Genomic DNA, 25,491 nt, shown 5'->3' with positions numbered 1-25,491 from the left:
ACCCCTAAAAATTAATGGGGATTCTGTATACTCTATGTTAATTATGTCTTGGTTATTATGAATGATGTATGGTTTTGGGAAACGTATCATTGAATCTTGAATGTTTTATCTTTGCATTGATTAAAAAACATGCCATTTCTTCAAAGGAGGCAGACTTTTTTATATCAGTCTGGGAAATGTAGAACACATGGTTCAATAAAGAAAAGAAGGGTGCTCAGGCGCAGTGACTCACGCCTGTAATCCTAGCACTTTGAGAGGCTGAGACGGGAAGATTGCTTAAGCTCAGGAATTAAAGATCTGAGATATGGTGAAAACCCATCTCTACAAAAAATACAGAAAACTAGCCGGACATGGTGGTGTGCACCAGAAGTCCCAGCCAGCTAGTTAGGGGGTTGAAGGAGGAGGATGGCTTGAACCCAGGGTATGGAGGCTGCAATAAGCCGAGATCATGCCATTGCACTCCAGCCTGGGTGACAAAGTGAGACCCTGCCTCAAAAAAAAAAAAAAAAAGCGATAATGATGTGATGGCATATTTTCTATGGCCTTCCCAAGAATACCCCATATTCAGCACGTGGGCCTGGCTGCTTGGTCCAAAATGGCTCCATTCAAAGTTTTTAAGCAGTGATGGCTGAGAGAAGTCATTTTCTGTTTCTCAGCTAACATAAAGCTTTTCTCCTTAGGTGGATGACGACTTTACAGCCCAAGATTACAGGCTCCAGTTTCGTAAATGTACTTCAAATCATTTTGAGGATGTATATGTAGGTTCTGAAACTGAATTCATAGTATTGCACATAGACCCCAACGTTGATTATCAGTTCAGAGTCTGTGCCCGAGGAGATGGCCGACAGGAGTGGAGTCCTTGGAGTGTTCCCCAAATAGGTCATTCCACATTGGTGCCTCATGGTATGCTGCTAACCTTTTCTCTCCTGAAGCCTAACTGTATATTAGAATACCTGTATTCTGTGCTAAGGGCAGCACACTGACAACCAGCTATTCTAAGCATAGATCCTGAATTGATAAGAACAACATGCACCTTGTATTTTACTCAGATTACCTCATGCGATTTTTGTTTTCATCAGTTCTTCAGAGACCAAAAAAAAAATGCTGGACCAGATTTTTAGCCTCACTAAAAACCAAAGATTGAAAATATTGTGTAGGACACTGATACTCCTTTTTATTCGTCTTCTTTTTTTTATATTTTACTTTTATTTAGTTAGTTTTTTTTGAGACAAGATCTCACCTCTGTCGCCCAGGCTGGCGTGTGGTGGTGCAATCATGCAGCCTGACCTCTGGATCCTTCTGCCTCAGCCTCCCAAGTAGCCAGGACCACCTGCATGCACCACCATACCTGGCTAATTTTTTTTTTTTTTTTTTTTTGTAGAGACCAGGTCTTGCTATGTTGCCCAGGCTGGTCTCAAATTCCTGGGCTCAAGCAGTCCTCTTGCCGTGGCCTCCCAAAGTCCTGGGATTATAGGCGTGAGCCACTGTGCCCATCTGATGCTGATTTTCCAAACCCTCAAGAAATACCGGCCGGGCGCGGTGGCTCAAGCCTGTAATCCCAGCACTTTGGGAGGCCGAGACGGGCGGATCACGAGGTCAGGAGATCGAGACCATCCTGGCTAACACGGTGAAACCCCGTCTCTACTAAAAAATACAAAAAAACTAGCCGGGCGAGATTGCGGGCGCCTGTAGTCCCAGCTACTCGGGAGGCTGAGGCAGGAGAATGGCGTAAACCCGGGAGGCGGAGCTTGCAGTGAGCTGAGATCCGGCCACTGCACTCCAGCCTGGGCGACAGAGCAAGACTCCGTCTCAAAAAAAAAAAAAAAAAAAAAAAAAAAGAAATACCTGGAGAGACATTTTCTTAAAAGTCTGATTTCAGGGCCAGGCGTGGTGGCTCAAGCCTGTAATCCCAGCACTTTGGGAGGCCAAGGCAGGTGGATCACAAGATTAGGAGATCGAGACCATCCTGGCTAACACGGTGAAACCCCGTCTCTACTAAAAATACAAAAAGTTAGACAGGCGTGGTGGCGGGCGCCTGTAATCCCAGCTACTGGGGAGGCTGAAGCAGGAGAATGAATGAACTCGGGAGATGGAGCTTGCAGTGAGCCGAGATCGCGCCACTGCATTCCAGCCTGGGTGACAGAGCGAGACTCAAAAAAAAGTCTTATGATTTGAAATTGATCTCTCTCCTGCATTCTTGTTTAGAAGATTTAGACTCATTTATTAATTAGATTTTTATCAGGTTGAAATAAGTTCAAGCAATTATGCTTGAACTATGATTTTATTAGATAAGAGATAACACTTATTTGATTTATTATGTCAGAATTATGCAGGAATATACTAAAATCTTTTTTGTAGTTTGTGGGACTGATCATGATACCCTGTTAACAGAATCTTTTATTTTATTGAACTTGACCATGGTCCCTAAGAGTAGTCTCCCATTTCCACGTTTTATTTAACATGTCTGTATTGAAGATATCCCTCAAGAGATTCTAACAGTTTTCAATATTTTTGCTTTTAAAAAGAGTGGACAGCTGGTTTTGAGGGATACAGTCTGAGCAGTCGAAGAAATATAGCACTCCGGAACGATTCTGAATCATCAGGTGTTCTCTACTCCAGAGCTCCGACTTATTTCTGTGGACAGACATTAACATTCAGGCAAGTAGATATTAAAACATCTTACCTGCTTCAGGAAGCAGAGTGAAGTGCACAGCATACATGAGCTTTGAATTTAAAACATCCTGAATTTATTCCATCATTTATAGGCAGTGTTACTGTGGGAAGGCTTCTTTATATCCTGCAGCTGTAGTTTTCTCATCTGTATTCATAGGGTTATTACGTAGATTAACTGGGAAATGTATATAAAATGCTTGATATTTAATATGTTTATATCTCTCTTCTTCTTGGTAAGTAGAGGTAAGTAGAATATCTCTCAAAAGTCAATCTTAGGCTGGGCACGGTGGTTCACACCTGTAATCCCAGCATTTTGGGAGGCCGAGGCGGGTGGATTACCTGAGGTTGAGAGTTCGAGATCAGCCTGATCAACATGGAGAAACCCCGTCTCTAGTAAAAATACAAAATTAGCCGGGCATGGTGGCACGTATGCCTGTAATCCCAGCTACTCGGGAGGCTGAGGCACGTGAATCGCTTGAACCCAGGAGGCTGAGGTTGCAGTGAGCCGAGATCATGCCATTGCACTCCAGCCTGGGCAACAAGAATGAAACTCTGTCTCAAACACACACACTCACACACACAATTAAAAAGTCAATCTTAAAAATTTAGAGGCCAAGAGGCCGGATGCAGTGGCTCACGCTTGTAATCCCAACACTTTGGGAAGCCAAGGCGGACGGATCACTTGTGGTCAGGAGTTCGAGGCCGGCCTGACCAACATGGTGAAACCCCGTCTTTACTAAAAATACAAATATTAGGCCAGGCGCAGTGGCTCACACCTGTAATCCCAGCACTTTGGGAGGGTGAGGCGGGTGGATCACAAGCTTAGGAGATCAAGACCATCCTGGCCAACATGGTGAATCCCCATCTCTACTAAAAATACAAAAATTAGCTGTGTGTGGTAGCACACGCCTATAATCCCAGCAACTAGGGAGGGTGAGGCAGGAGACTCACTTGAACCCGGGAGGCAAAAGTTGCAGTGAGCCACTGTACTTCAGCCTGGCAACAGGGTGAAATTCCGTCTCAAAAAAAAAAAAAAAAAAAATTAGCCAGGTGTGGTGGCGTACACCTATAATAACAGCTACTCAGGAGGCTGAGGCATGAGAATTGCTTGAACCTGGGAGGCGGAGGTTACAGTGAGCTGAGATCGCGCCACTGTACTCCAGCCTGGGTGACAGTGAGACTCCATCTCAAAAAAAAAAAAAAAAAGCACGGGCCGGTCACGGTGGCTCATGCCTGTAATCCCAGCACTTTGGGAGGGCGAGGTGGGCAGATCACAAGGTCAGGAGATCGAGACCATCCTGGCCAACATAGTGAAACCCTGTCTCTACTAAAAATACTAAAAATTAACTGGGTGTGGTGGCGGGCGCCTGTAGTCCCAGCTACTTGGGAGGCCGAGGCAGGAGAGTCACTTGAAGCCGGGAGGCGGAGGTTGCAGTGAGCAGAGATTGTGGCACTGCTCTCCAGCCTGGGTGACAGTGTGAGATTCCCGCTCAAAGAAAAAAGCAAAAAATTTACCGGCCAAGAATTTATTTTGTCCTTTGTGAGTCATTAACAGCAAGTCTTTGTAAGAGACAATGCTGTAAACATATTATGTATATGCTACTCTGTAAAGTAAAACTGAAAGCAAGCCTCCCTTACCACTGATTAATGTTGTTTCTCTACCCATTTCTTTCTGTAATGGAAAAGTTTCTTTTTTTTGTTTTCATGTTATCTGAAATGTATTCTTTATAGTCACGTTTCTAAATAGCTCTTTGTAGAAACCATAGACCAGTTTTGACTTAGAGAAGTAAAGTTTGGCTGATTTTCACCATACTCACCTTAGTGTAACAAGCTCTTCTCTAAGTTTTAAGTCTTGAGATGGGATTTTATTGTGAATGCTTGACCCAAGTTCCTCTTGTTCTCAGGGCCTTATTATTTAAGGCATGGAGAATATCTGAATATTTTATTTAAGCCAATGTTGCTGTATTCCTCTCCAGCTAAGTAATTTGAATTCTCAGCAGTTGTCAGAATATACTAGTTTATGTTTTGTCTAATTTTTGACACCTCTTCTCACCCCTTAATGAAGAATGACTCAGTAACCAGAAAAATACCAACAAAGAGAGAGAGAGAAAAAAAAAGACGAATACCTAAAATATATTGAATTATTCCCCAGGTAATCATGAGTTTTCTGTACCCGTTCTCTGCTTATGTCCCTTGTTTACAGAAGCACTTCCATTAGTGACTCTCCTGAGAACAAGGTATTTCTGTGCAATGACAGAGCTTCCTACCTTGATAAATTCAGGCCAGATATCTCAGACTGCAATAATGATGATGATGATAATAATTGCAGTTAATGGCCGGGCGCGGTGGCTCACGCCTGTAATCCCAGCACTTTGGGAGGCTGAGGCAGGCAGATCACGAGGTCAGGAGATCGAGACCATCCTGGCTAACACGGTGAAACCCCTTCTCTACTAAAAATGCAAAAATAAATTAGCCAGGCATGGTGGCAGGCACCTGTAGTCCCAGCTACTCAGGAGGCTGAGGCAGGAGAATGGCGTGAACCTGGGAGGCAGAGCTTGCAGTGAGCCGAGATCGCACCACTGCACTCCAGCTTGGGCAACAGAGCGAGACTCTGTCTTGAAAATAATAATAATAATTGCAGTTAATATTTAAACAATATTTACTGTGTGTCATGTACTGTCTTAAGTATTTTACTTGTATTAACTCATTTGATTTTCATAGAAACCCAGTGAGATAGACGTATTTATTTTAGGGATGAGGAAACTGAGGCACAGAGAAGTTATTTACCCAGTGTCACACAGCTAGTAAATGCCAAAACTAGGGTTTAAATCCAGGCAGTTCAACTCCAGACTGGTCTGTATTGCTTCTTTTTCATCTTTTTCATGGGAGAGTTAATATGATTCTAGTTGGTATTGAAGTCTACAGTTTCTCCATTACTGTGTCCTTAGCTCTTTAACTTTTACCTCTGATGACCTTTTACCCCTTGATCTGATGCTCTCCTGCTTTTTAAATTCTTCCTCCTTGGACACATGGTAATGTCTGATGGATTGCATAGTTAGGTTTATTTCTTAGGTCATTCAGTAAATATTTATTAAGACATTGGAACTTATACAAATTGATTTAAATTCACCTCTGCTGACCATACTGTGAAAGACACAGTAGGTCTCAATAAACTCTTAGTCTGTCTGGCCTCTCCTAGAGATGCATCCCCGGGCCCCACTTGGCAGGGTGATTAACTGAAATTCAGTTAAACTCAGTATGATCGTAGCCAGCCTTTTGCATTTTTGTCATTTTTTTCTTTTGACTGGGGAATGAAATGTTTTCTCCCCTTGTTTAAAGGAATTTCAGGCATCAACAATGAAGCCAGAGATGTGAATGTGAAGGGAGTCCGTGCATAAGGGAGGAGCAAGTGGGTGTACTTGAATCAAGAGACATAGTATTTAGTTTTTTGAGGGTGCTTAGGGCCTAGTAATTAGAAGGGAGCTTATACTCTTGAAGGCACTATTTTGTTATTTATCCCAGTCAGTCCCTGCTGAAGTTTCTGGAAGGCTTAGAGCTGCTGAAGCCAGAGAAACCTGTGATACTGGCTGGACTGTGACAGTCTCTAGACCCACTCTCATTAGATGCCCAGGTCTGCTAGCAACCCCCTCCTTCCAGATCTCCCTGACTTCCTATGTAAACATTCCTGCTCTTTCCTTCTAAGATTTTCTGATTTTTTTTTTTAAGGTTTATTTTTCTTTCTTTCTTTCTGTTTTTTTGGAGACAGAATCTCGTTCTGTTGCCCAGGCTGGAATGCAATGGCACGATCTCGGCTCACTGCAACCTCCACCTCTCAGGTCCAAGCGACCCTCTCACCTCAGCCTCCTGAGTAGCTGGGACTACAGGCGCCCGTCACCACGCCTGCGTAATTTTTTGTATTTTTATAGAGACAGAGTTTCACCATGTTACCCAGGATGGTCTCAATCTCCTGACCTCGTGATCCACCCTTCTTGGCCTCCCAAAGTGCTGGGATTACAGGCGTGAGCCACTGCACTGGACCTATTTTCTTTCTCACTCCCCTCCCCAGTTCTCCCCTTCTTTTTAAGACAAGGCCTCGCTGTGTTGCCCAGGTTGAAGTGCAGTGGTGCAATCTCAGCTCACTGCAACCTCCACCTCACAGGTTCAAGCGACCCTCTCACCTCAGCCTCCTGAGCAGCTGGGATTACAGGAGACACTACCACACCCAGCTAATTTTTGTATTTTTTGTAGATACGGGGTTTCACCATGTTGCTTAGGGTGGTCTCAAACCCCTGAGCTCAAGTGATCTGCTCACCACAGCTTCCCACAGTGCTGGGATTACAGGCGTGAGCCACTGCACCTGGCCCTGATTTTTTTTTTTTTGGAAGACAGACTCTGACTCTGATGCCCAGGCTGGAGTGCAGTGGCACAATCTTGACTCACTGCAACTTCCACCTCTCAGGTTCAAGTGATTCTCCTACCTCAGCCTCCCAAGTAGCTGGGATTACAGGCGTGTGCCACCATGCCCAGCTAATTTTTTTGTTGTTGTTAGTAGAGATGGGGTTTCATCATATTGGCCAGATTGGTGTCGAACTCCTGACCTCAAGTAATCTGCCCACCTCGGCCTCCCAAAGTACTGGAATTACAGGTATGAGGCACTGCGCCCAGCCGATCTTATTTTTTAACCATATTTTTACTTTCTCTTTACCACTGCTTTTCTCTAAAAAAGAGAGAAAGCTACAAAAATTAGCTGGGTTTGGTGCTGTGCACCTGTAATCCCAGCTATTCGGGAGACTGAGGCAGAATGGACTGAACCTGAGAGGTAGAGGTTGCAGTGAGCAGAAATCGCGCCACTGCACCTCAGCCTGGGCGACAGAGCAAGACTTCATCTCAAAAAAAAAAGAGAGAGAGAGAAAGCCTGCCGTTACAAGTGGCATGCGCCTGTAGTCCTGGCTACTTGGAAGCCTGAGGTGGAAGGATCTCTTGAGCCCAGGAGGCAGAGGCTGCAGTGAGCCCAAGATTGTGCCACTGCACTCCAGCCTGGGTGACAGTGACACCCTGTCTCTAAAAAAAGAGGGAAGGTGCTTTAGGTGCTAACGGCCTTCTTTAATCCTAATAGTCTAGGAGGTAGGCTATTACTGTCTTTCTTTTACAGAGAAAAAACGAAAGCAGAGAGACTAAGTGGCTTGTCAGGATTCAAATCCTGGCAGTCTAACTCCAGTCTGTGCTCTTAACCACTGTGTTACCTACCTCTCACTACTAACGTTAGGTGGGCAATCAAAGGAATAATAAGGCTATTCTTCATTAACTTTTTCCTTCAAAGGACATTAAAAAGTTGATGTTGGCTGGGCACGGTGGCTCAAGCCTGTAATCCCAGCACTTTGGGAGGCCGAGATGGGCGGATCACGAGGTCAGGAGATTGAGACCATCCTGGCTAACACGGTGAAACCCCGTCTCTACTAAAAAATACAAAAAACAAGCCAGGCGAGGTGGCGGGCGCCTGTAGTCCCAGCTACTCGGGAGGCTGAGGCAGGAGAATGGTGTAAACCCAGGAGGCGGAGCTTGCAGTGAGCTGAGATCCGGCCACTGCACTCCAGCCTGGGCGACAGAGCGAGACTCCGTCTCAAAAAAAAAAAAAAGTTGATGTTCCAGTTACCTATTGTTGTGTAAGTACTTCATAACTTAGTGGCTTAGAACCATAGGCATTTGTTTTGCTCAGGAAACTGCAGTTTGGGCAGAACTTGGTGAAGACAGCTCATTTATATTTCATGTGGTATTAGGTAGAGTAGTTCAACTAGGGATGACTAGTCCTCTAGTCTGCTTCAAAGATGGCTCACTCACATGGCTGGCAGATTGGTTCTGATTCTTTGTTCCTCTCCATGTGGGCGTCTCCGTGGCTGTTTGGGTTTTCTTACATCATGGTAACTGGACTCCAAGAATGAGCATGTTAAGAGATAGGAAGTATAAGATGCCAGTTTTTTTTAAACCTGGGACTGGAAACTGATTTAGTATTACTTATATCATATCCTTTTTTTTTTTTTTTTTTTTTGAAACGGAGTCTCATTCTGCTGCCCAGGCTGGAATGCAATGGCACGATCTCGGCTCATTGCAGCCTCCACCTCTCAGGTTTACGTGGTTCTCCTGCCTCAGCCTCCTGAGTAGCTGGGATTACAGGGGCCTGCCACCATGCTCGGCTAATTTTTGTATTTTTAGTAGAGATGGGGTTTCACCATGTTGGCCAGGCTGGTTTCAAACCTCTGACCTCAGGTGATCTGTCTGTGTTGGCCTCCCAAAGTGCTAGGATTACAGTTATGAGCCACCGCACCCAGTCAAAACTACTTTTTTTTTTGGAGATGAAGTCTTGCTTGCCCAGGCTGGAGTGCAGTGGCGCGATCTGGACTCACTGCAACCTCTGCCTCCCAGGTTCAAGCGATTCTCCTGCCTCAGCCTCCTTGGGATTACAGGCGCCTGCTACCACGCCTGGCTAATTTTTGTATTTTTAGTAGAGATGGGGTTTCACCATGTTGGCCAGGCTGGTCTCGATCTCCTGACCTCATGATCCACCCACCTCCGCCTCCCAAAGTGCTGCAGGCATGAGCCACTGTACCTGGCCCAAAACTACTTTTCTAAAATGTAAGGACAGTTCTCCTGATTAACTTCAATCTTTTCTTTTTGCATGAAGCTGATTGTTTTGTACAACCCTTATTCCACTCAGGCGGTATTTATAGTACCTGCTATTGTAGGGAATGCAAAGTTTAAGAGAAAAAGAAACAGCAGAACCTTTGGCTCAATAGCAAATAAGCAGTTTGTAAATGAATGTAAGAAAGATTCAGACTGCGGTGGAATATAGAAGAAGGAAAGGTTACTTCTAGATCAACAATTGGTGAAGTCTTTATCTCAAGTAGAGCTGGAAAGTACAGTTGCTGGGGCCAGAAAAGCAGGAACCAAAGTTATGGAGGTAGAGAAAATGCATGGCTGGGCACAGTGGCTCGTGCCTGTAATCCTAGCACTTTGGGAGGCCAAGGCAGGCAGATCATGAGGTCAGGAGATCGAGACCATCCTAGCCAGCATGGTAGAACCCCGTCTCTCCTAAAAATACAAAAATTAGCTGGGTATGGTGGTGCACACCTGTAATCCCAGCTATCTGGGAGGCTGAGGCAGGAGAAAGGCATGAACTCACAAGGCAGAGATTGCAGTGAGCCGAGATCGCACCTCTGTACTCCAGCCTGGCAACAGAGTGAGACTCCGTCTCAAAAAAAAAAAAAATGCAGAGAACACCAAGAACTGAGTCTGGATGGGGTTAATAGAGACAGGGAGTATAGTTGAAGAGAAACCTGGAAAAGTAGGATGTTGCCTGGTGCAGTGGCTCACGCCTGTAATCCCAGCACTTTGGTAGGCTGAGGCGGGCGGATCACGAGGTCAGGAGATCAAGACCACCCTGGCTAACACGGTGAAACCCCGTCTCTACTAAAAAATAGAAAAAATTAACTGGGCATGGTGGCACGCACCTGTAGTACCAGCTACTCAGGAGGCTGAGGCAGGAGAATCGCTTGGACCCGGGAGGCGGAGGTTGCAGTGAGCTGAGATCACACCACTGCACTCCAACCTGAGCGACGCAGCAAGACTCCGTCTCTAAAAAAAAAAAAAAAGTAAGAAAGAAAAGTAGGATGTTGTTTTGGACAGGCTGTGTATATTTCTTGTTTAATTCCTGAAGGAAATACCTCTTTTGGAGGTCACCTGTGCCCACTTATAAGGGGGACATTTGATATCACATACAGAAATTATTTTTTTTTTCATTTTGCCCAGCTAAGGTGCCATGACAGAGATCATTATTTTTCCTTGACAAAAGGCTCAATAGCCTCACCAAGTAAAACTAAATCAGTTTTCATAGTTTCAAGGGTCATCCTATGTATGTGACTTCTCATGCATTCATAAAGTTAAACTATGCAAAATAATATCAGCCAGATGGATTTTTTGAGCCCTACTACGTGTCAGTTCCAAGTACTTAACTAAGTTAATGCTTGTAAATCCTTATTACAGTCTCATGAGTCAGACATGTTTTTTAGATGCGGAGACAGACATAAAACGATTAAGCAACCAGACCATGCTGCGTGGCTCAGGCCTGTAATCCTAGTGGTTTGGGAGGCCAAGATGGAAGGATTGCTTGACGCCAGGAGTTTGAGACCAGCCTGGTCTCTGTGTCTGCGCCACTACCTTGCTCCCGGCTCCTCACATAATGGGCGGGCCCATCCCCTCTGGGTCGGACTTCCTCTGGGCCCACTCTTGGCTGGAGACCAGGGACTTGAAGGTAGTTAAGACATGTCTTGCCCCGGAGGGCTTCCCAGCATGGTAGGGGAAATGGGATCCCACTAGTGAGACACTGTCTCTACAAAAAATTAAAAATTAATAACTAGGTGTGGAGGCTGCCTGTAATCCCAGTACTTTGGGAGGCCAAAGTAGGAGGATCGCTTGAGCTGGGGTGTTCGAGACCAGCCTGGGCTACACAGTGAGACCTTATCTGTATTGGGAAAAAAAGAAAAAGAAAAATTTAAAAAATTGAGCAACTAGGCCGGGCGCGGTGGCACACACCTGTAATCCCAGCACTGGGAGGCCAAGGCGGGTGGATCATGAGGTCTGGAGTTTGAGACCAGCCTGGCCAGTATGGTGAAACCTCATCTCTACTAAAAATACAAAAACTAGCCAGGTGTGGTAGCGTGCGCCTGTGTAATCCCAGCTACTCGGGAGACTGAGGCAAGAGAATCGCTTGAACCCAGGAGGCAGAGGTCGCAGTTAGCTGAGATCACGCCACTGCACTCCAGCCTGAGTGACAGAGTGAGACTCTGTCTCAAATAAAACATAAATAAATAAAAATAAACAACTTGTCTGAGGTTACACAGATCATGAATAGTGATGCTGAGATTCAAATCTTAACCATCTGGACTGTTTGGACTCTGTTTTGACTCTGAGTGAGATGAGAGGCCATTGGAGGATACTGAGCAAATGAATGACATGATCTGACATTTTGCAAGTCATTTTAGTTGCTGTGTGAAAAATAGCCTGTAAAGAGGTACAAATACAGGTGGGGAGACTAGTTAGGAAGCTATGTAATAATCTTGGTGAGACCCAATGGTGGCTCGGACCAGAATGGAGCAGTGGAAGTAATGGTAAGTGGTCGGAATTTGGGTATGTTTTTTGTTTGTTTGAGAGAGTCTCACTCTGTCACCCAGGCTGGAGTGCAGTGGCACGATCTCAGCTCACTGCAACCTCTGGGTCCTGGGTTCAAGTGATTCTCCTGCCTCACCCTCCCTAGAAACTGGGATTACAGGGATATGCCACCATGCTTGGCTAAGTTTTGTATTTTTAGTAGAGACAGGGTTTCACCATGTTGCTCAGGCTGATCTTGAACTCCTGAGCTGCCCACCTCAGCCTTCCAGAGTGCTGGAATTACAGGTATGAGCCACTGCTTCCGATCAGAATCTGGATATGTTTGGAAGGAAGAGCTGACAGGATTTACTGACAAGATTGTAGGATGTGAGAAAGAAAAGAGTCAAGTATGACCTCAGGGTTTTTGGACTAAGTAACTGGATGGATAGAATTGCCATTTACTGAAGTATGTAAGGGTGGTCCTTCTTGAAATTTTGTCTGGGTAGGTGGGAAATAGTATCTCATTGTATTTGTTATTTTCCCCAGTTTTCAGTGAGGTCATAAATCTTTTCATGAATTTCTTGGCCATACTGGTTTGCATGTCTATGAATTGCCTGACTATATACTTGGCCTGTTTTTCTTTTGGATCGTTTCCCATTCATTTATTGATTGTCATATGTTACAACATGGATAAACTTTGAGGACATAATGCTAAGTGAAATAAGCCAGTCACAGAAGGACAAATACGGCATGATTCCACTTACATGAAGTATCTAAAGTAGTCAAACTCATAGAAAGAGGAAATTGAATGGTGCTTGTAAGAGGTTTATAAAATTCTCCACTTACTGATAATAGCTATATTCTGCAACATTGCATCAAATCCTTGTTTTTTAAAGAGACGGGGTCTCGCTGTGTTGTCCAGGCTGACTTTAAACCCTGAGTCTCGAGTGATCTACTTCAGCCTTCTGAGTAGCTGGAACTACAGGCATGCACCACTGTGCCTAGCAAAATTCTAGACTTCTTTGAGGTCATTTTTGTCCAGATTTCTTCTCAAAATAATTGTCCAGGATATTAAAAATATAGACCCTTCTGTACTTCTTTATTAATAATTTTCATAAAACAGGCTGAGATTACAGGCATGAACCACCCCACCTGGCCTGCACATTTGAAAGAATAGCTATCAGGTTGGGCACGGTGACTCACACCTGTAATCCTAGCACTTCCGGAGCCACAGTCTCAGCACTTTAGGAGGCTGAGGTGGGTGGATTGCTTGAGCCCAGGAGTTTGAAACCAACCTGGGCAGCGTAGTGAGACCCCATCTCTATAAAAATTCAAAAAATTTAAAAAGAATAGCTATCTCTCCCAGTGTTTATGGACTAGCATTGTGCTGGGAAAGTCTCTGTATGATCAGTCACCTTCACCAGTCAGCCCAACTGGATGTTCTGGGGGCCTCTGAAACTTTTTTAGCAGGTATGATTTCTCTGGGCCTCTGCCTGCATTTTCTATATTCAAGAGGCTAGGTGGTTTCTTTTTCGGAAGTTTGTAATTTCTTGCTCCTTCTGGTGTCTGTGGCACTACAAGTTCTTTGGTTCTATAGCAGCAAGCTACCCCACTCTCATCTTCAGTGGCCACCAGGTGTCCAAAGTAGCTGGCTCCCTCTCAGTTCAAGTCTTGTGAGAAAGCTACCAGTCCCTCAGGCACTCTTCTGAAAAGCTAGAGAGCCTGATGCACATTACGCTATCTCGCTCTCCTGATACTGAAACTTCAAGTTGTGCCCCTTCTCCAGATCTTGTTGACCTCATCGAGTCATGCTGGCTGCAGCAAGCTGTAGCCCACCTCTTTTCCTTGTTCTCAGCAACCTTCAGGGATCCAAAATTTGCCAGCTCCATCAGTTCTCCAAGAGAGGCAAGACAAACAAGTCTCATCCAGCCCTCTGGAGAGCCGGAACGCCAGTCGCCATGCTCTGCTATTCTCCCTCCCTCCTGAGGGAGAAGTCATAAGCTCAGGTGTTCTGGCCTGGCCCTGAGTTGTGCTGGCTTGGGGGAGGGGTTAATGGGGAAAATCAAAATTATTCTTACCTGTGTCAGTTTGTTCTGTTTGGCTTTGTGCTTGTCTGGGGTACAGCAACTTTTTTTTTTTCTTTTTTTCTTTTTTTTCTTGAGACAGAGTCTCGCTCTGTTGCCCAGGTTGGAGTATAGTGGCATGATCCTGGCTCACTGCAACCTCCGCCTCCTGGGTTCAAGCGAATCTCCTGCCTCAGCCTCCTGAGTAGCTAGGAATACAGGCGCCCACCACCACCCTCGGCTGATTTTTGTATTTTCAGTAGAGACGGGGTTTCACCATATTGGCCAGGCTGATTTTGAACTCCTGACTTCAAATGATCCGCCCACCTCAGCCTCCCAAAGTGCTGGGATTACAGGCGTGAGCCACCATGCCCAGCCGGGTACTGCACTTTTTAACTAGATTTTGGAATTCTCATGAAAGTATTTGGGTTTGTATATGTTAAATCGGTGTTTCTGTGGGAGAACAAGGGCTGAGACTTCCTCTTGACGTCTTCCTCCTCCCCATAAAACTTTTTTTTTTTTTGAGACGGAGTCTCACTCTGTCACCCAGGTTGGTGTACAGTGGCGCGATCTCAGCTCACTGCAACCTCCGCCTCTCGGATTCATGCTATTCTCCTGCCTCAGCCTCCCAAGTAGCTGGGACTACAGGTGCCCGCCACCACGCCCGGCTAATTTTTTGTATTTTTAGTAGAGACGGGGTTTCACCATGTTGGCCAGGATGGTCTCAATCTCCTGACCTTGTGATCTGCCCGCCTCAGCCTCCCAAAGTGCTGGGATTACAGGCGTGAGCCACCGCGCCTGGCCCCTCCTCCCATACTCCTTTAGACTGCTCAGATGTGAAATAACTTCAGAAACCTACCCAAATATTTATTATGATCCTGCATGTTTGCCATTTCACAATCAATGACATTTTGAGGCCACATTGACTATAAATAATCACATCTGTCTTTGGAAAAGCCGCATTCTGTTTCACACTATTTTTTTTTTTTTTCTCCTTGCAAAGTTGGCTTTCTGGATGGAGAGAATGGTATGTCGGCAATAGGGATCTGTATATTTCCTATTTCAAGAGCACACGAATTATCAGCATCTGAAATGAAAACACAAAAGGAAAAGCTTAAACTTGCCACATAGAAAGTTCTTCAAGCTTGAATAGTGTCTTCATAACCCTAATGGGTTTTTTTTAGGATTATAATAGTTCTTTTTAAATGCTTTATATACTTAACAAACAGTAATCAAATCATTGCAGATTCTCATATGCAAGATTTAGGTGCTGGCAGCAATAGTTACATAAATTATAATGTCAACTATGACAAATTATGTGTCTGGAGCTAGAATATAAAATAGAAATGTGCCATCATGGCTACAAATGGTTAAGAATATAGATTCTAGGCCGGGCAAGGTGGCTCACTCCTGTAATCCCCGCACTTTGGGAGGCCAAGGAGAGTGAATCACCTGAGGTCAGGAGTTCCAAGACCAGCCTGAGCAACATGGTGAAACCCCGTCTCTACTAAAAATACAAAATTAGGCCAGGCGCAGTGGCTCTAATCCCAGGACTTTGGGAGGCCGAGGCAGGTGGATCACCTGAGGTCAGGAGTTTGAGACCAGCCTGACCAACATGGTGAAACCTCGTCTCTACTAAAAATACAAAATTAGCCGGGCTTGGTGGTGCATCCGTGTAATCCCAGCTACTCAGGAGGCTGATGCAGGAGAATGGGTTGAACCCAGGGAGGCAGAGGTTGCAGTGAGCTAAGATCGCGCCATTGCACTCCAGCCTGGGTAACAAGAATAAAACTCCGTTTCGAAGATATAGATAGGTAGGTAGGTAGATAGATAGATTGATTGATTGATTCTAGAGTCAGAATGCCTGGGTTTGAGTCCTAGTTCCACCAGCCATCATCCAGGTAATCAGGGTCAAGTTATTTAGCCATTTTTAATCTTTTTTTCTTTTCGTGCCTCATTTTCCTCACCTATAAAATGGGTATGTTAAAAATAGCACCTACTAGCTGGGCGCAGTGGCTCACACCTGTAATCCCAGCACTTTGGGAGGCCGAGGTGGGGGGATCACAAGGTCAGGAGTTCAAGACCAGCTTGGCCAAGATGGTGAAATCCCATCTCTATTAAAAATACTAAACTTAGCTGGGTGTGGTGGTGGGTGCCTGTAATCCTAGCTACTTGGGAGGCTGAGGCAGAGAATTGGTTGAACCCTGGAGACGGAGGTAGCAGTGAGCCAAGATCGTGCCACTGCACTTCAGCCTGGGTGACAGAGCAAGACTCCGTCTCAAAAAAAAAAAAAAAATAATAATAATAATAGCGTCTACCTCATAGGTTGCTGTGAGAATGATAGATAGATATAAAATAATTTAAAAAGTGCCTAGATGGGCCGGGCGCGGTGGCTCAAGCCTGTAATCCCAGCACTTTGGGAGGCCAAGGCGGGCGGATCAAGAGGTCAGGAGATCGAGACCATCCTGGCTCACATGGTGAAACCCTGTCTATACTAAAAAAGATACAAAAAATTAGCCGGGCGTGGTGGTGGGCGCCTGTAGTCCCAGCTACTTGGGAGGCTGAGGCAGGAGAATAGCGTGAACCCGGGAGGCGGAGCTCACAGTGAGCAGAGACCGTGTGCCACTGCACTCCAGCCTGGGCAACAGAGCAAGACTCCGTCTCAAAAAAAAAAAAAAAAAAAAAAAAAAGTGCCTAGAGTACAGCAAGAACTCAATCATGGTTGCTGTTACTATTTAGAAAAAAACAGTTGTAGTGAGATTGCTCTTTTTAAGCTAGTGGCTGTTAGGTATCATTCATGTTATATTTTAAAAGTATGAAATGACCTTTCTACTTCATTTACAGAGTTGAAACTGTGGGACAACCAGACAGAAGAGACAGCATAGGAGTGTGTGCAGAAAAACAGGATGGATATGACTCTCTGCAGCGGGATCAAGCTGTGTGCATTAGTACAAATGGTAAGAGATAAATAACTGTCATTCTCTTGGAAATATATGAATTATTGTAGTAATATATGAATCTGTTCCAGTTTCATACATTTATAGTAGGAGATGAGAAAATTTAGGTATTTTTCTTTTTTTTTTTTATTTTTCTTTTTTTTTATTTTGAAGTCTCACTCCATCACCCAGGCTGGAGTACAGTGGCATGATCATAGCTTGCTGCAGTCTCAAATTCTTGGGCCCAAGCCATCCTCCCTCCTCAGCCTCCTGAGTAGCCGGCACTCCAGGTGCATGCCACCGTGCCTGGCTAATTTTTTTTATTTTTACTTTTGTAAAGATAAGTTGTTGCCCTGGTGGGTCTTGACTCCTGATTTCCAACAATCCTCCCACCTTGGCCTCCCAAAGTGTTGGGATTACAGGTGTGAGTCACCGTGGCTGGCTGAAAGTTTTGGTCTTAATGACATAATTTATGTGACTACTATGTACCAGGCATTGTTCTAAACTCTCTACAAACAATAAATCATTCAGTCTACATCCCTAGTGCTCTTTAAAAATCACCAGACAGAGGCCGGGCATGATGGCTGACGCCTCTAATCCCAGCACTTTGGGAGGCTGAGGCTGACGAATCACGAGGTCAGGAGTTCGAGACCAGCCCGACCAACATAGTGAAACCCTGTCTCTACTAAAAATGCAAAAAATTAGCAGGGTGTGGTGGTGTGAGCCTGTAATCTTAGCTACTTGGGAGGCTGAGGCAGGAGAATCGCTTGAACCCAGGAGGCAGAGATTTCAGCGAACCGAGATCGTGCTACTGCACACCAAGCTAGGCGACAGTGTGAGACTCCGTCTCAAAAAAAGAAAGAAAAAAAAAATTCACTGGCAAGACATGCTAATATTTTGTGTTGTTGGCACGGTGGCTCACGTCTGTAATCCTAGCACTTTGGGAGGCCGAGGTGGGTGGATCACGAGGTGAAGAGGTCAAGACCATTCTGGCCAACATGGTGAAACCCCATCTCTACTAAAAATACAAAAATTAGCTGGGCCTGGTGGCCAATACCTGTAATCCCAGAGGCTCAGGCAGGAGAATTGCTTAAATCCAGGAGGTGGAGGTTGCAGTGAGTCCAGATCATGCCACTGCACTCCAGCCTGGGCAACAAGAGTGAAACTCTACCTCCCAAAAAAAAAAAAAAAGTGTTGGTGAGTCAAGAATTTGGTAGAACAAGATTCTTTCTTGTTTATTCCATAAGAAACAGTCTTGCTATTTCACAGGAGGTAATTTTGTAACTGTCAAGTTTCTTTTCATGACATTGATATGGGCAGCTCATAGTCTGCTGGAAGAGTAGAGCCCTGGACAGAACTCTAAAATCTGTGTCTAGTTGGCATTCCAGATTTTTTTAGTCTGAATTAGGAAATGAGCTATGTTACCAGTAATCCAGAAACTATTTCAGATCTCTTAGTTACTGCTTACATGTAAATGACTCTTTACCTTAACATTTTAGGTGCAGTTTTTGTCAATGGAAAAGAAATGACGAATCAGTTACCCGCAGTTACTTCTGGGTCCACTGTCACATTTGACATTGAAGCCGTGACTCTAGGAACCTGCAATAATAATGAAGGTGGGCACTTCAAGCTTCGAGTAACTATAAGTTCAAATAACAGAGAAGTGGTTTTTGATTGGTTACTTGATCAGTCATGTGGTTCTCTTTACTTTGGATGCTCATTTTTCTATCCTGGATGGAAAGTGTTAGTGTTTTAGATGTTTGGGTGCTTGGCTTTTGTTTTCAGGGTTTAACATAGCTGTCCTCAGCCCAGCATAGTTGTAATTCCTTTAAAAAAAAAAAAAAAAGGTTGAATTCATCTCTAACTTAGGCCATTGGAAATGGAAAGTGTTTACTGGATTCATTTTGTAATATTTTAGCAAAAAGAGACTTGAATGTTGTGGACAAAATCATATAATTCAGTCATTTTTATTTTTACCATACTGTTAAATATCACATCACAGTAAAAATCAAATTGGTTTTACAAGTATGAGAAAATATAGAAAGTTCTATACCCTTCCACTCTACTTCTTAAAGTGTTTATTAGACCAGGAAAACTTAATGTAATATTATTTTTTAAATCATCATAAAGGATCCAAGTCCATGTAACTCTTTAGAATAAAACAAGAGGAATAGATCAGATAGAAGAAGCTGTGTAATGTATTAATACATCCACTCATGTGCTGTCCACATGAATGTGTTGACTGTGCTTTCCATGTTCGGGTATTTGTAAGCAGTGTAGAATTTTATCCCATCTTCAATAATCTTTAAGTCCCCAAAACATTATAGTGTTTTCTTTTTTTTTGAGACGGAGTCTCGCTCTTGTCGCCCAGGCTGGAGTGCAGTAGAGTGATCTCAGCTCATTGCAACCTCTGTCTCCCGGGGTCAAGTGATCCTCCTGCCTCAGCCTCCTGAGCAGCTGGAATTACAGGCGTCTGCCATCACGCCCGGCTAATTTTTGTATTTTTAGTAGAAACGGGGTTTCACCATGTTGGCCACGTTGGTTTCAAACTCTTGACCTCAGGTGATCCACCCGCCTCAGCCTCCCAAAGTGCTAGGATTATATGCGTAAGCCACTGCACCAGGCCAATTTTTGTATTTTTTAAATGCTTGACCAAGTGTCTATAATAGGCAAGTAGTACCTTTTGTTCTTTCATTGCAATTTGATTCAGTATAGGCTACAGTATTTTTACAGGGTAAAACTACTTATGGAAGTAGTATGCACAGCAGTGTTAGCCATTTCATATGTATGTAACATGCACATGTGTGTATCCAACCTGCCTGTGACGTGCATTTTACTCTTTGCAGAGTATGAGCTGCAGTCCAGTTTAATGTCAGTTTGATAAGTGGTCTCTTAGCAGACCAAAAAAATACAGGATAAATACTTAACCTATTTTTTTTGAAAACTTAAATTTGTGTGTAAAATATTTATTTGAAGGACTTTAATATGTAAAAATAATTGTCTTGCTATGCCAGCCGCTACGGATTTTATTTTAATGTGAATTATTTTTTTCATTTTTACCAGTAGTGAAAAAGTAGAAAAGCAAGTATGATATTTTTGTAAGATAATTTATTTGGGGATTCATGTTCCCTGTTAGGCAATCATGACCTTTTCTCCTTGTCTTTTTATGTATAAGTAAGTAGAATTTCACTTGTTTAGGGATTAAGAAGATGTTCTAGAATGTACATACCTTGTCCAGCCATCAGAATCAAAATAAAAAACTAAAAAAGTTCAGTGTGTGTACTTTTTTCTTCTGTGAGATTTGGTGAATCCAGTTTTAACCTACTTTTCATTATAAGGGAAAACAGGCTTCTTGTGACTACAGTCATTTTAATAAAACATTGTAACTTGTGAAAGGTTACATGTACTTTCTTCTTGTACTTTCTTTTAAAAAACTTTTTAAAATTATTTTTTGTAGAGAATGAGGGTCTTGCTTTGTTGTCCAGGCTGGTCTCAAACTCTTGGCCTCAAGCAGTCCTCCCCAGCCTTGGCCTCCCAAAGTGCTGCGATTATAGGCATGAGTGGCCACACCTAGCTGGTTACTTGTACTTTCCTATATTCTGTGTCTGATACTGAGCATCTTGCCTGACACGATGTGTGCAGAAAGAATGTTGGATCGAATGAGGATAGATGAGTCATTTTCTCCAGATATCTTCATCTCATTCCTTTAATTCGTCAAATATTTCTTGAATGTATTTGTTTCTTAGCCTCTCTAGGGAAGTGACATCTTAATTTATGCCTATACAATCTGCCTGTTCACAGGAGTGCCTTAAACCTAATTTGAGACAGGAGTGGTAATATTTGGAACTCTGAAACTAATTTTTCTTTTTTGAGACAGAATCTCACTTTGTTGCCCAGGCTGGGGTACAGTGGTGCAATCTTGGCTCACTGCAACCTCCGCCTCCTGGGTTCAACGGATTTCCCTGCCTCGGCCTCCCAAGTAGCTGGCATTACACGTGTGCACCACCACACCTGGCTAATTTTTATACTTTTAGTGGAGATGGGGTTTTGCCATGTTGGCCAGGCTGATCTTGAACACCTGGCCTCAAGTGATCCTACCGCCTTGGCCTTCCAAAGTGCTGGGATTACAGCCGTGAGCCACTGTGTCTGGCCTTGAAACTAATTTAAATACTGATTTTCTTGAACTGTGAGGATTTTTTTTTTTTTTTTTTTTTGAGTGAACTCATTGGCTGGGTGTGTTGGCTCACGCCTATAATCCCAGCACTTTGGGAGGCCGAGGTGGGTGGATCACCTGAGGTCAGGAGTTTGAGACCAGCCTGGCCAACCTGGTGAAACCCCATCTCTACTAAAAATACAAAAATTAGCTGGGCATGGTGGTGGATGCCTGTAATCCCAGCTACTGGGGAGGCTGAGGCAGGAGAATAACTTGAACCCAGGAGGTGGGGGTTACGGTGAGCTGAGATCATGCCATTGCAGCCCAGCCTGGGCAACAAGAGTGAAACTTTGTCTCAAAAAAAAAAAAAAAAAAGAAGAAGAACTCATTCTGTTCAAATAAGTAAGGGAACCTAGTATTCCAAAACTGTGTGCTTGGAGAGAAGAGTTTGTGTGATGATATGATCATAAGAATTGATTTGGCCGGGCGTGGTGGCTCACGCCTGTAATCCCAGCACTTTGGGAGGCCGAGGCGAGTAGATCACGAGGTCAGGAGATCGAGACCATCCTGGCTAACACGGTGAAACCCCGTCTCTACTAAAAAAAAAAATACAAAAATTAGCCGGGCGTGGTGGCAGGTGCCTGTAGTCCCAGCTACTCGGGAGGCTGAGGCAGCAGAATGGCATGAACCCGGGAAGCAGAGCTTGCAGTGAGCCAAGATTGCGCCACTGCACTCCAGCCTGGGGGACAGAGCGAGACTCCGTCTAAAAAAAAAAAAAGAATTGATTTTTTGGCTGGGCATGGTGGCTTATGCCTAGCCATTTTTTATCCACTTAAAAAAAAAAAGAAATTTGGGTGTGGTGGCTTACACCTGTAATCCCAGCACTTTGGGAGGCCTAGACTGGCAGATCACCTGAAGTCAGGAGTTTGAGATCAGCCTGACCAACATGGTGAAACCCCGTCTCTACTAAAATTACAAAAATTAGCTGGATGTGATGGCGCACACTTGTAGTCCCAGCTACATGGGAGGCTGAGGTGGGAAAATTGCTTGAACTCAGGAGGTGGAGGCTGTAGTCAGCCAAGATCTTGCCACTGCACTCCAGCCAGGACAACAGCGAGACAATGTCTCAAAAAATAAAATAAAAATTTAGCCAGGTGTGGTGGTGCCCACCTGTAGTTCCAAAGCTACTCAGGAGACTGAGGTGGGAGAATCACTTGAGCCTGGGAATTTGAGGTTGCAGTGAGCCTAGGCAACATTGGTAGAACCCATCTCTTAATAAATAAACACAGGCCGGGCGCGGTGGCTCAAGCCTGTAATCCCAGCACTTTGGGAGGCCGAGGTGGGTGGATCACGAGGTCAGGAGATCGAGACCATCCTGGCTAACACGGTGAAACCCCATCTCTACTAAAAATACAAAAAAAAAAATTAGCCGGGCGTGGTGGCAGGCGCCTGTAGTCCCAGCTACTCGGGAGGCTGAGGCAGGAGAATGGCGTGAACCCAGGAGGCGGAGCTTGCAGTGAGCCGAGATAGTGCCACTGCACTCCAGCCTGGGCGACAGAGCAAGACTCCGCCTCAAAAATAAATAAATAAATAAATAAATAAATAAATAAATAAATAAATAAATAAACAAACACAAAGAAATAGAGCAAATAGATAGATAACAAAAGCAAAATCCCCTGGATAATATCTACAATAAGACTAGGTGACCACTTACCCCCTCAAATTCTAAAATACAAGCTAGTGAAGACGAACTACAAACAGATGCAAGACCTGCATGATCTCAGTGTCTGTGCAGGACAAAGAAGGCGCAAAGCCTGACAGATGTGAGAACAGGGGAAACCCCATATCATCAACTGGAACTCCTGGAAAGCACCATGGAACAATTGAAAAGTAGCAGCTGAAACTCAAGAAATTTGTTTCCTTCCAATACCAGATGAGTGCAAGTGGGCCATGGTAAGAGTGTTCAGGGGTGCTTAAGATCACTCTCAGATTCGATGACTTGCCAGGACTCACAGAACTCAGAAAAGCTGTTACGCTCATGGTTACTATTTAGTAAAGCAAAAAGACACAGATTCAAATTAGCAAGTTTGGCCGGGCCTGCTGGCTCACACCTGTAATCCCGGTACTTTGGGAGGCCAAGGTGTGGAGGATTGCTTGAGGCCAGGAGGTCAAGACCAACCTGGGCAACATGATGAGACCCCCATTTCTACCAAAAAAATTTTTTTAATTAGCTAGGCATAGCCAGGCATTAGCCGGCTACTCAGGAGGCTAAGGTGGAAGGATCACTTGAGTTCAGCAGTTTGAGGCTACAGCGAGCTACATTTGCCACTATACTCCAGCCTGGGTGACAGAGCAAAATCCTGTCTATTAAAAATAAACGGCTGGGCGCAGTGGCTCACGCCTGTAATCCCAGCACTTTGGGAGGCCGAGATTGGCAGATCACGAGGTCAGGAGATCGAGACCATCCTGGCTAACATGGTGAAACCCCATCTCTACTAAAAATACAAAAAAATTAGCCAGGTGTGGTGGCGGGCACCTGTAGTCCCAGCTACTCGGGAGGCTGAGGCAGGAGAATGGCATGAACCTGGGAGGTGGAATTTGCAGTGAGCTGAGATCGGGCCACTGCACTACAGCCTGGGCGACAGAACGAGATTCCGTCTTATAAATAAATAAATAAATAAATAAATAAAATCTGGGTGCTGTGGCTCACGCCTGTAATCCCAGCCCTTTGGGAGGCTGAGGCAGGTGGATAAAAATACAAAAAATTAGCCGGGCATGGTGGCCGGTGCCTGTAATCCCAGCTACTCAGGAGGCTGAGGTAGGAGAATCACTTGAACCCAGGAGGCAGAGGTTGCAGTGAGCTGAGATCACACCACGTACTCCAGCCTGCATTACAGAGCGAGGCTCTGTGTCAAAAAATAATAATAATAAATAAAATAAGCAATGGAAAAAGACACGCAGGGCAGGGGCCTGGAGAGACCAGGCACAAGCTTCCATTTATTCTCTCCCAGTGGAATCATGTGGACAGTACTTAGCTGCTCTTCAACAGTGTGTGACAGTTTGAACAGAATATTATCTATCAGGGAACTTCACCTAAGTCTTGGTTTTTATCAGCAGCCTGGGGGTATGGGGGCATGGCTGTCCCCCTGTGTGGCTCACCTTAGTCCTCAGCCTTGCCTGAGCTGAGGCTGATACCATAAGGCTCAAGGCCCCCAGGTAAACAAGGACAAGCTTATCAGGCAGGATATTGCCAAGGCCTACCCTTTCTTTAGGATCTGAAGGGTGTGGCCAACCCAGACCTGCTACTTAACCCTTTGCTGCACAGTAAGAAAATCTGAAGGACCTGGAGTGGTCCAGCTCTTATGGATTCTCAAAAGTGACGTGCTAGACTGTTCTAGGATAGGCTCCAATAATGAGGAAAAATTGAAGGGAGGAGAATTAAAATTGAGGATAATCAGCCAGGCATGGTGGCTCAAGCCTGTAATCCCAGCATTTTGGGAGGCCAAGGTGGGTGGATCACGAGGTCAGGAGTTCAAGACCAGCCTGACCAACATAGTGAAACCCCATGCCTACTAAAAATACAAAAATTAGTCAGGTGTGGTGGCGAGTGCCTGTAGTCCCAGCTACTTGGGAGGCTGAGGCAGGAGAACTGCTTGAACCCGGGAGTCGGAGGTTGTAGTGAGCTGAGATTGCACCACTGTACTCCAGCACTCCAGCCTGGGTGACACAGCGAGACTCTGTCTCAAAAAAAAAAAAAAAAAAAAAAAAATTGAGGATAATACCTGACGGGAGATACTGTGATCAGGAAGGTGGTTTTCCAAGGGCAAGGCTTATTCATTAGACTTTAGATGTATGGACCCCTGCGATTTACCCAAATGTGGAAATTTGAATGTACAGTTTGTGGTAGTGAAGGGGCTATGTGCTCTCCCACTAAAAATTAAAAAAAAAAAACAAAAACATTGAACGGAATAGATTCGAGATGAAGGAAAGAAAAATCAAACCCAAAGTTGGGGAGAGGAATAGATAGAGACTAGAAATCCCAGAGGCCAGGCACAGTGGCTCACACCTGTAACCCCAGCACTTTGAGAGGCCAAGACAGGAGGATCACTTGAGCCCAGGAGTTCCAGACCAGCCAAGGCAACATGGTGAAACCTCATCTCTACCAACATTTTAAAAACTAGCCAGATATGCTGGTGCACACCTGTGATCCCAGCTGAGGCTGGAGGATCACTTGAGCCCATGAGGCAGAGGTTGCAGTGAGCCATGATTGTGCCACTGCACTCCAGCCTGGGCGACAAAGTGAGACCCTATCTCAAAAAATAAATAAATGTAGAAACATAAAAAGGGTTCAAGAGAAGGTAGTGAATATTGAAGACAGTAAAGATAAATATACAGATAACAAAAGTCCTCAAAGAAGAAAACCAAAAACAGGAAAATAGAATAAATGTCAAAAACTATAACTCAATAAAGCTTTTTGGAAATATAAAAAGATTTGAAAGTATATATTGAAAGAGCACACTGTATA

General features: G+C 44.5%; 1 protein-coding gene and 1 pseudogene across 1 annotated transcript in view; both read left to right on the top strand.

The window, feature by feature from the left end:
- CRLF3 (cytokine receptor like factor 3) overlaps positions 1-20,086 on the top strand; it is a 53,233-nt gene extending 33,147 nt beyond the window's left edge. The window contains exons 5-8 of the mRNA XM_037992671.2: positions 681-903; positions 2,526-2,658; positions 16,722-16,834; positions 18,313-20,086. Coding sequence (XP_037848599.1) covers positions 681-903; positions 2,526-2,658; positions 16,722-16,834; positions 18,313-18,569 — 726 coding nt within the window. The 3' untranslated portion in view covers positions 18,570-20,086. The remainder of the gene's footprint in view (positions 1-680; positions 904-2,525; positions 2,659-16,721; positions 16,835-18,312) is intronic.
- Positions 20,087-24,741: 4,655 nt separating this feature from the next.
- Positions 24,742-24,895, top strand: LOC119621966 (U1 spliceosomal RNA; annotated as a pseudogene).
- Positions 24,896-25,491: the final 596 nt, after the last annotated feature.

This window comes from Chlorocebus sabaeus, chromosome 16 (genome assembly GCF_047675955.1).
Source record: "Chlorocebus sabaeus isolate Y175 chromosome 16, mChlSab1.0.hap1, whole genome shotgun sequence".
In the NCBI taxonomy this organism is placed as follows: Eukaryota; Metazoa; Chordata; class Mammalia; order Primates; family Cercopithecidae; genus Chlorocebus; species Chlorocebus sabaeus.
Note: the sequence above shows the minus strand (reverse complement) of the source record. Positions and strands in the feature narration are given on the sequence as shown.